Raw genomic sequence first — 10,519 nt, 5'->3', positions numbered from 1 at the left:
CACAGTTAATGATAGCGAAGAAGATTTCAGTGGAAACGGAAGTAAAGGTTTCCTGTGCCCTTGTGACAGACAGCGGACTGTAGACGGACGATGAGCATGTACAGACAATTTTATGTAAGTTTATTTTCTATTTACAAGTTTCTCTTGGGTGTTGTTTTTTAAACTAGTGAGCTGGATAAATGCGATGGATGAGCCACCGGGGTAAAAACAGTCGGCTATATTTAGCTTAGAACGGTTAGCAGGGGTCAACACCGGGAAGAGTTTGCATTAGCTTTGCAGAGGAGTTGTATTTAGCGGTGGTGTCCGGCCTCTCGGTGTTTGTTTTCTGTGTATTCAAGACTGGGTTCTTATATTTTCATTAAATGAGTGTTTCTCCGTGTCCTTGCGCTGCTGTTTTCCAGGCGCTTCAGCAGGTGGCGCGGCGGAGCATCTCCAGCTCCGTCCGGCGGCAGGTTGAGAACAAAGTCCCCCAGAAACAGAAGGTGTTCCAGGTAAAGGTCACACAGACAGACCGCTGCACTTCCAACTGTTCCATAAAACCCTGTCATCATCGAAGGCCTCCTTTGTGTTTCTGTTGTCGGCCTTAAATTCAGAATACGACCGTTTCCTACTTCCTGTATACCTATAATATTAATTATTATTTGAACTGAGGCTCTGTCCTATGATCCAAACCTCATATCTTTGTATTGGGAGTGCGCTGGGAAATTTTAAAGGATACAGGAGCATTGAAAACATTCTAATATGTCAAAATAATAATTCCTGTGTGTGTGTGTGTGTGTGTGTGTGTGTGTGTGTGTGTCTGTCTGTCTGTCTCTATGTAGAAAGCTGAATTAATGATGATGGAATTGTTAATGTGTTCATTCTGTGTGATTAGTTCAAGGGATCCACACTGAATAATATAAGTTGGAGGTCCTTTAAGTTTTTAATGTAATTTTTTTTGGTGGCTATCTAAGGTCACTATGGTGTCACATCTGTTCATATTTGTAGATATTTATCACAGTTAAGCATATTTTCTTCACCTTGCTGACAACAGATCTGCTCTGTTCATTTTAAATTTAGCAACCAAAGGAAGGAGTCAGAGGACACCAAAGCCCCTCAACAATCACCCACCTAACTTGTGTCATTGACTTAAAACAACAAAAACCCAAAGTTCTGTTATCTCCCTTCAGTAGGTGTTTATTTTAAAGGAAATATGTTCTCATGGTCTCTTGTTTTGGTGTGTACTCAGTTATCTGAACGTCAACCTTCAGGCGCTCCTAACGTGATCTGGGATCAATCATTTTTAAAGCTTGGGGAAGCTAAGGTCCCCTCAGAGCTGCAGTCAATTATCTGGATCTTTTATTTTTGTTTTAACTTTGCATTCAGACCATGAAAACATGATTTGAACAGTATAACTGTTTCTTTTTAACCAATATCAGATTTGCTTTAGAGCCAGAAGTACAGTGAATAAGAAATAAATAAAACAAAAACCTTTAATATCTAAGTTTTCAGTCATGGTCTGAATTTAAGTTTAAATGGGCTCTTAAAAAAATAGCAATGACTTGATCCAGTGTTAAATGCAAGCTTGAATGGTGACCTCTGCTGGCCAAAATCTGGAGCTGCAATTGAATCAAGTTGAGACCTCTTAAGATGAGATTCTATAGCTTTTTTTTTCTTAAAAAAAATTAGCTAAACATACCACTTTAAAAACCTGTGACACCTCTCAGTGCTTACAAATCCTTAAGATGTTCTTAAAACGTCTTATTTTGGCTTAAATTAAAAAGTATTTAATATGAAGGCAATGCCTTTAATTACTTGTGGTTTGCTAATTTTTATTAGATTTGTTTTATATAAATATCATAGATATAAATGCCATAAATAAGGAGTAAGTTTAACTTTAAACATTATCGTAGAGTAAATTCTGCATGTCCAGTCAGCCTGCAGCAATGTTTTAAAGAAAGAACAAGCAGTTTTACTATAAACTAAAAGTTTTCCTACCAGCTTATTTATTCTTTAGCTATAAAATGAGACAGTGGAGGAAACCCTGAAGAAGTAGATGAGAAGAACAGGGAAAAATGCAGTTGCTGGAAATGTTTATGTCAGAACTGTTTTTAGTTGGTTGGTTTTGCTTTCACTTTTGGATGGCGTCCTTAAACTCAGTAAATACTTCAGTTTGAGCTTCAGAAATCCTCAGTGAATAAAATGTTCATTTAAGATTTGTGTAATTGCAAAAAACGTAGACGATAATTTTTTTTAAATTGCAGAGATCAGACATTAAAACCGTATTTGTAGTCTCTGAGCAGTGTGGAGACGAGCGTCCATCCGAGTTTCTTGGTTTTCTTTGTGTTTAATTTTGAAAGAGTTAGATTTTGGTGTCCGGTCTGTCTACACAAAGATGGATTATTATTTATGTGTTCCTCTTGCAGTTTTGTGGTCAATGGTGCTTTTTTTTTTTTTTTTCTTTCTTTAGCAGCGGTTCTTCTAATGAGGACACCTCAGTCAGTTTAGCTCCACAGATAAGTCTCCGAACTGAGTGGAGTACTAATTCTGCATGTTTAACCTGCAGTAAATCAGCCGCTAACAGCAGCACTAGCTGGGCTTCAGTAGTTTTTTAGCTTTCAGGAAAAGGACGAGCTGGTGCTGAAGCAGATCATCGGTGTGAAAATGAAGAACATGTAGATGATTTGAACAGCTTCCAGTGTGTGCTGCAGACTAAACTAGTTTCCAGCTGGTTTGTTCTCCTGCACTGCTGTTGGCTGCTCCAGTCTGCTACTTATGTGTTGTATGATTAAACAGCTGCAAACATAATTGCATACTTTAATACAAGAGGACAAAATTAGACCTGAACTTTCAAAAGGTCCGTTTTCAATCTGTAACTCAGACCAGTGATAAAAATGAATATCCTAAAACGTCCTCCTGTGTCTTAAGAATATATTTTTATTGCAGCACTTTTCGGATAGTAGATATATTTAATATTTTTTTAACACATCTTAAAGATTTACTGTAAAGAAAGTGGATCTATTTTTAAATGTTAGCTTTGATCTGAGTAACAGATTTTTTTTATTTATTTATTTTTTTTAAGCGTCAGGTAATTTTGTTGGCTTCATAACTTTTTTAAAAAAGATTATTTTTGCTTTGTGGATTTATTTATTGACACAAGGTTAAAAAAAGCGAGGGCTTTATTCCACCTTTTTCTTGATAAATTCATATTTTCTTGGAAAAAAGTATTCTTCTGTTATTTTTGGTTATTTTATAACAAAGATTGTTTGCTTTTTCTAAAAATTTTTTACATGAAATGCAGATTTCTAACTTACCCAGATTCCTGATGGACATGAACATTATGGTCATGTTATGTCACTTTGGTATGGTGATTTAGAAGTGGGGGGAAAAGATCAGTCAAATCCCCAAAATGTGTAAAACAAAAGTCTTTGTGCCATGTTGGAATAGAAGCAGATATCACTTTTATAGAATAAAACACCCTTATTGTGAAAAATTTTATTTATTTATATATAGAGATGTTGAAAAGTTGTTCTTTTGTTTTTGATGCTCACTCATCAGCAGGCTTTCTTGCAAACTGCTGCTGCTCTTCACTGTGTTTAATCTTTGTCGGTGTCTGGATGAGTTCTGGTTAAAGCAGGGCTTACAAACCTGATTGTTCCCCTCCATCTTCTGTTGCAGGAGGATAACGGTATGCCGGTTCATTTAAAGGGAGGCAGTGCCGACGCCCTGCTCTACAGGACAACGATGGCACTCACCGTCCTGGGTAAGTACACCTGTCTTTGTAACTGCTTTAAACTCTGAGCTACTTTATGAACCTCATGAGCTGCTGTAGTTTTTATTTAAATTGAAAAATCCAGCCTGATAATTTAGCCTCAGGTGGTACACAAGTTTAGTACCATGGTAGTTGATATTTGATACCTTTCAGATAAACAAATAGAAAGAATCTTGCTGGGATTAAGTAATGGTAACTCTTACTGCTATTAACAAATGGTGTTCTTTCCACAGACCACAGAACATGAAGTAGTATATATGAGGATACAGATCCATTGGAAAATAATGGGACCTTATCCTTAGTGAAGCACTTTGAAATCCATTTTAATCTTCGTCTTTTTGCTCTTCCTTCCAGGTGTTGGATATGTGCTGTTTGAGCTGGTGAAGGCAGCCTTCCCTCAGAAGAAATAACTTCTCTGCTTCAGCTGTTTACTTCCACTTTCCAAAAACCGGCCAGCTGTTCTATATTGTGTAAGAAGATGAAAATACTCCGTCTGTGCCGGACCGCGTTTCATGTCGTGGTGCGATTCTATTGTGGTGTTCATTGGATCACTATTTATTTCTTGTAGTCTCTGGTGCCCTGAGGATCAATAAAGAAATGCCTCTCATGACCAAGAACCTTCTCGTGCCTCTTCCTTTTTAGTTTTCTGATGGTGGTAAACTGTGAAAAGCTACTGAAGTAATGGAATTAAACTTTAAACTATTAGTAAAGCAACATGAGGCTCTGCAAGCGTAAACCTTTTTCCTCCAGTATGAGGATTTCCCATCGTCAGTCTCAGTTTTATAGAGTTTTAAACTTGCACAAGTAATGAAATCTCACTCTGTCACAATTTTGGCTTCTCACAGTTAATAAACATTATATAAAGCCTTCAGCCTCTAGCCTTTGTTTGCTATTTTGTAAAGCGTGCACTAGAGGGTACATTGGACAGTAAATTTATGTGTATGACAAGTAATCCATTTTTGTGTTTTTCATATGAAGGAAAAAAAAAATCCTAAATATTCTAAAACCATTCTTGGTCACCGCTACCACTTCTCCATAAATCCTGCCAAAAAACAAGCAATTTTTGTTGGCAGAGGTAATCAGAATCAGAATCAGAATGGGGTTTATTGCCAAATGTTGAGCAGGTTTACAACATTAGGAAATTGCTGCGGTGCTTCAGTGCAAACAGTGTCATAAATAGCACTTAAATAGACATGGAAAAAAAATAAAAGTAGGGATAAGAATTAAAAGTGCTACGTGGAAAGATATATACATGAGTGCAGGTGGTGATCAGTGCCAAACATGGAATGATGCAGTGACACAGCGTAGGGTCATGTGTTCGTGGCGGGTACAGTCATATGGTTATTGTTCATGTGTCCAACAGCAGAGGGGAAGAAACTGTTCTTATGGCGAGAGGTTCTGGTGCGAATGGACCGGAGCCTCCTGCCTGAGGGGAGCAGGTCAAACAGACTGTGTCCAGGGTGAGAAGGGTCAGCTGAGATCCGAGCTGCACGCCGCAATGTCCTGGAGGTGTACAGGTCCTGCAAAGATGGGAGTCTGCAGCCAATCACCTTCTCAGCAGAGCGCACAACACGCTGCAGTCTCTGTTTGTCCCTGATAGTGGCTCCAGCGTACCACACGGTGATGGAGGAGGTGAGGATGGACTCGATGATTGCAGTGTAGAACTGCATCATCGTCCGTGTTGGCAGGTTGAATTTCTTCAGCTGCCTCAGGAAGTACATCCTCTGCTGGGCTTTCTTGATGACGGAGGTGATGGTGGGCTCCCACTTCAGGTCCTGGGTGATGGTGGTACCCAGGAAGCGGAATGAGTCCACAGAGGTGATGGGGGTGTCAGTCAGGAATGTGTAATGTATGTAATGTAATGAATGTGTGCTCCTGTACTATCTATGAGGGCCACATTTTAGTGGCTGGCTCTGTTAAAGAGCAACATAGTAAATTTCACAAGAGAGTGAAAACAATGTTTCTGCAGTGTGTTAAAGATGCCTTAAAGTAGCTCTGGACCTGTCGAAAAAACTGAATCAAAGCCTGCTGTGTGAGAGCTGCAGGTTAGCGAGGAAGTCTGTCCCTGTGTGTGGTTCCTGCAAGTACGGGAACTTCTGCCAGGTTCAGCGTGTCATCTGAGTCTGATGGGAATCACAACACGAATCTTTTTCATAGGAAAAAAGTCTAAGTGTAAACAGCTCTGACACACCATAGAAATGGGAAATAGGTACTTTTTCATGACTAAATACATGTTTGGTCAACATACTCACAAATGACTCGTATACAGCCTGTTCTCCAAGAGCCTTTGCAAGACTAACCTCACCTGTTGACTGATTCCCTCCAACTTACAGGAATATTAAGAATGTAATTGGTGAAAAAGATGAAATTGTTAAGAAAATCATCCACTTGGCTTATGTGGAGTGGGTGATAGACCTTATGGAGATCCAGTTTGGAAAAATGTTGTAGTTTCAAAATTTGGAACTGACTACTTGTGCTAGATATATTTCCACAGTAATCTATAAAATGCCATAGTGTATTATTCATTTTTGCCACAAGGAAAAAAGCAGCAAGAGGAAAGGAAGATGGATGTATAACACCATTATACCATAAAAATTGTTGAAAATCGGTTCAGGTCTCTATTATGTAAATTACACATTCTTGACCCTTTTCAGTCTGGGCTTCAAAAGCAGCACTCTACAGAGACCGCTCTCTTAAAAGTCTATAATGATCTGTTAATGGCATCTGATGCAGGGAATTATTCTGTGATCATTTTGCTTGAACATTAAAATTAGTCTCTTTTGACTGCCACAAACAGTGTTATCCAGAAGCTACTGTTTGAATATACCTCCCTCTTGTGGCAGGACACCATCGACCACAAAATCCTACTTAACAGGCTCAAGGTTTTGGCTGGTGTATCTGGCTCTGCCCTAGACTGGTTTTCTTCCTATTTATCAGACAGGACCTTTTCTGTTAGGACTGACAGGTTCACCTCTGACATTGCTGCCCTGACCTGTGGGGTCCCACAGGATTCAGTTTTAGGTCCATTATTATTTTCTTTTTATATTTTTATATTCAAGCAACTACCTCGTTCTAAATACCAACAAGACCGAGACCATGATCATAGCTCCTCCTGAGCTACATTAGTCAGGTTCTTACCTCTTTCTGTCCATCTGTCAAGTCAAATATTCGAAATCTTGGAGTAATATTTGACTCTTCTCTGGGCCTTGACTCTCATGTAAAATCTTTGTCTCGTTCCTGTTTCTATCATTTAAGAAACATCTCTAAACTGCGACATATGGTCTCTTCAGTTGAACTGGAAAAACTGATTCATGCATTTGTGTCATCACGCTTAGATTACTGTAATTCCCTGTTTACTAGCTTGGATAAATCATCTCTCTCTCGCCTCCAGGCGATACAAAAGGCAGCAGCCAGGCTACTAACTCGTTCTACCAAGCGTGTTCACATTACTCCCATCTTATATTCTTTACATTGGCTCCCAATAGAGTTTAGAATTCGCTTTAAAATTCTTGTTTTAACATACAGAGCACTAAATAATGACTAGGCTCCAGATTATTTATCCAAGCTTCTTATAAAATACACTGCTGCTCTTCATCTCCGCTCATAGACTCAGAGTCTGTTGGTTGTATTGTTTATTTTAATATTTGTGTACAGCGCTTTGTGACTGTCTGTGAAAAGCGCTTAATAAATACATTTTACTTACTTACTTTACCTATAACCAGAAAATCCAAGCTAGATTTCTTCATAGCCTCTTGTTCCAGTAAGGATGGTTGCACAAACGGTTGAAGGGAAGGGGTACACCACATAAAAACAATCAGTAGCAGTCATACAGTCAGTGAGGTGAAAGATTTTATTCTTTTCTAAACACCTCTGCCAGACCTTGATGTAAACCTAGAGCCATGAATGTCCAAGAGTCAGAACAGCACAAGGATATTCAAACCCAAAGAATTCATGATTACCAGACAGGGACAAGTAAATGGGAATAGTTTGGTGGGTAACAAGGGCTGAAGCTTTCCCATAAACCGCAGTTACTTGTAGAAGTTCAACAAGTAACATGGTGGAAATACTAATGTATGTCTCATTTGAAGAGTTTCAGTCAGGTTTCAGAGCCCATCACAGCACAGAAACAGCTTTAGTGAAGGTTACAAATGATCTTCTTATGGCCTCTGACAGTGGACTCATCTCTGTGCTTGTCCTACTAGACTTCAGTGCAGCGTTCGATGCTGTCAACTATAATATCCTGAGCAATTAGAGCATGCTGTAGGTATTACAGGTACTGCGCTGCAGTGGTTTAAATTATATATGTAATAGACTCCAATTTGTTCATGACAATGGAGAGTCCTCTTCACACACTGAGGTTAATGATGGAGTTCCACAGGGTTCAGTGCTAGGACCTTAGTATCATCAGAAGGCATAGCAAACATTTTCACTGCTATGCAGATGACACCCAGCTCTATCTGTCCACGAAGCTAGATAACACACACCAATTGTCATGAACCGAAGCTCCAAAAGGGTCGAGACGGCGAGGCTGATAGTGCTTCCGAATCTCAGGCGGACAGGTGGACAGGCAGGTGGCTCGCAAAAACGCCGAGTTGTGATCTGAGTACACAGGGTAAAACAGAGTCAGTTCCAATAGACAATTTGTCATAAGGGTTTTTTTTCCCGCAGGTGTACGTTACCGCTGAGAGGCGACTACGGACTGGCGTGGAGCAGCAGGTAGGGCAGGATTAAATAGTCCACCTGGTGATCGCCTGGGATGGGATGCAGGTGTGGGGTTAGCAGCCACGCCCGTGGGCGTGGGCATCCCAACAGCACCCCGGACGCCGGGCCGCGGACCATGACACCAATTAGTTAAATTGCATGAATGTCTTAAAGACATAAAGACCTGGATGACCTCTACTTTTCTGCTTCTAAGTTCAGATAAAACTGAGGTTATTGTACTCGGCCCTGAAAATCTTATAAATATGGTATCTAACCAGATTCTTACTCTGGATGGCATTACCTTGGCCTCCAGTAACACTGCGAGGAACCTTGGAGTCATTTTTGACCAGGATATGTCCTCCAATTAAGATATTAAACAAATATGTAAGACTGCTTTCTTCCATTTGTATAATATCTCTAAAATGAGAAATATCCTGTCTCAGAGTGACGCTGAAAAACTAGTTCATTCATTTATTACTTCCAGGCTGGACTACTGTAATTCATTATTATCAGGATGTCCTAAAAACTCCCTGAAAAGTCTTCAGTTGATCTAAACTACTGTATAGCTCTGTGTAAATAATCATTCTGTACATTCGATAATCTTTAATGCTACAACTGTTTACAACTTGCATAGTTCCCATTTCTGTATAGCTGTATATCTCAGATTCTGTAAAGTTATTTATTTCATATTCTGTATAGTTTTTCATATTTATATCCTGTTCATAGCCTGTACATAGCTTGTACTCACTACAGCCTGTACATACTTATAGTTATAGAATATTCACAACATACTTCATACCGTGTACATTATAACATACCATAATAGACCCATTTCTGTAATATACTCACATATCTATATTATTGCTAATATATATTGTAATATATCTATATCACTAAAGCACTTCTGGATGGATGCAAACTGCATTTCGTTGCCCTGTACCTGTGCATGTGCAATGACAATAAAGTTGAATTCTATTCTATTCTATTCTATTCTATTCTATTCTAAAATGCTGCAGCAAGAGTACTGACAGGGACTAGAAAGAGAGAGCAGATTTCTCCTTTATTGGCTTCCCTTCACTCCTGTTAAATCCAGAATTGAATTCAAAATCCTGCTCCTCACATACAAGGTCTTAAATAATCAGGCCCCATCTTATCTTAATGACCTTGTAGTACCATATCACCCTATTAGAGCACTTCGCTCCCACACTGTAGGCTCGCTTGTGTTTCCTAAGAAACACAAGAGCCTTAGATCATATAGTTAGGGTTTTAAAGTTTTAGTTATTATCAATCTTTGACTCTCTTCCACAGCATGAGTTTTCCTGTTTTCCTCCCCTCATTGTGACAGAGGTTTCTTCCTGTTAAAAAGGAGTTTTTCCTTTCCACTGTTGCCAAAGCGCTTTTTCATAAGGGTTAATTGATTGTTCGGGTTTTTTCTGTTTCTTTTGTATTACTGTATTATTGTATTATTGAGTCTTGACCTTACAATATAAAGTGCCTTGAGGCAACTGTTGTGATTTGCCCTGTATAAGTAAAATCGAATTGAATTAAACTGAAAATTAATTCTTTGATCTTAATGTGATCAATCGATCTCCATGGCTTTTAAGGTGGCAGGAATTAAGCCACTGTTTAAAAAGCATTGTTTATTGACCCAGCCGTCTAACTATAGGCCAGTGTCCAGCCTTCATTAGATCACTTTTCACTGGATTTCACTTGTTGCCTGGATGGGACGGGTCCATCAGTATCTGCGCTGCTCTAGTCCGGCATCTCCTGGTGTAGGCCACTCAAGGCCAGATTTACTAGATGGGGTAAAACAGTGCGTGAGGACAATCCCTATTGCTATTCTTTAACCATAAACCCAGTCAGTTCATTTCAATATGATGAAAATAATCTAATACAGTGGGGCAAAAAAGTATTTAGTCAGCCACCGATTGTGCAAGTTCACCCACTCCTAAAATGATGACAGAGGTCAGTAATTTGCACCAGAGGTACACTTCAACTGTGAGAGACAGAATGTGAAAAAAAAAATATCCATGAATCCACATGGTAGGATTTGTAAAGAATTTATTC

The 10,519-nt window shown here is 39.1% G+C and overlaps 1 protein-coding gene across 1 annotated transcript; it reads left to right on the top strand.

Moving 5' to 3' along the window:
- LOC309689496 (cytochrome c oxidase subunit 7A2, mitochondrial-like) lies at window positions 1–4,368 on the top strand. Its single transcript, XM_082505971.1, has 4 exons — window positions 1–114; window positions 402–491; window positions 3,658–3,742; window positions 4,106–4,368. Exons 1-4 carry the CDS (start codon window positions 91–93, stop codon window positions 4,159–4,161), a joined length of 255 nt encoding a protein of 84 aa, XP_082362097.1. The 5' UTR covers window positions 1–90; the 3' UTR covers window positions 4,162–4,368.
- The last annotated feature ends 6,151 nt before the right edge of the window (window positions 4,369–10,519 follow it).

The sequence above is a fragment of the Aulonocara stuartgranti genome (assembly GCF_965226115.1).
Source record: "Aulonocara stuartgranti genome assembly, chromosome: 15".
In the NCBI taxonomy this organism is placed as follows: Eukaryota; Metazoa; Chordata; class Actinopteri; order Cichliformes; family Cichlidae; genus Aulonocara; species Aulonocara stuartgranti.
The sequence above is the reverse complement of the archived record's forward strand: the minus strand, read 5'-3'. Positions and strand labels throughout refer to the sequence as shown.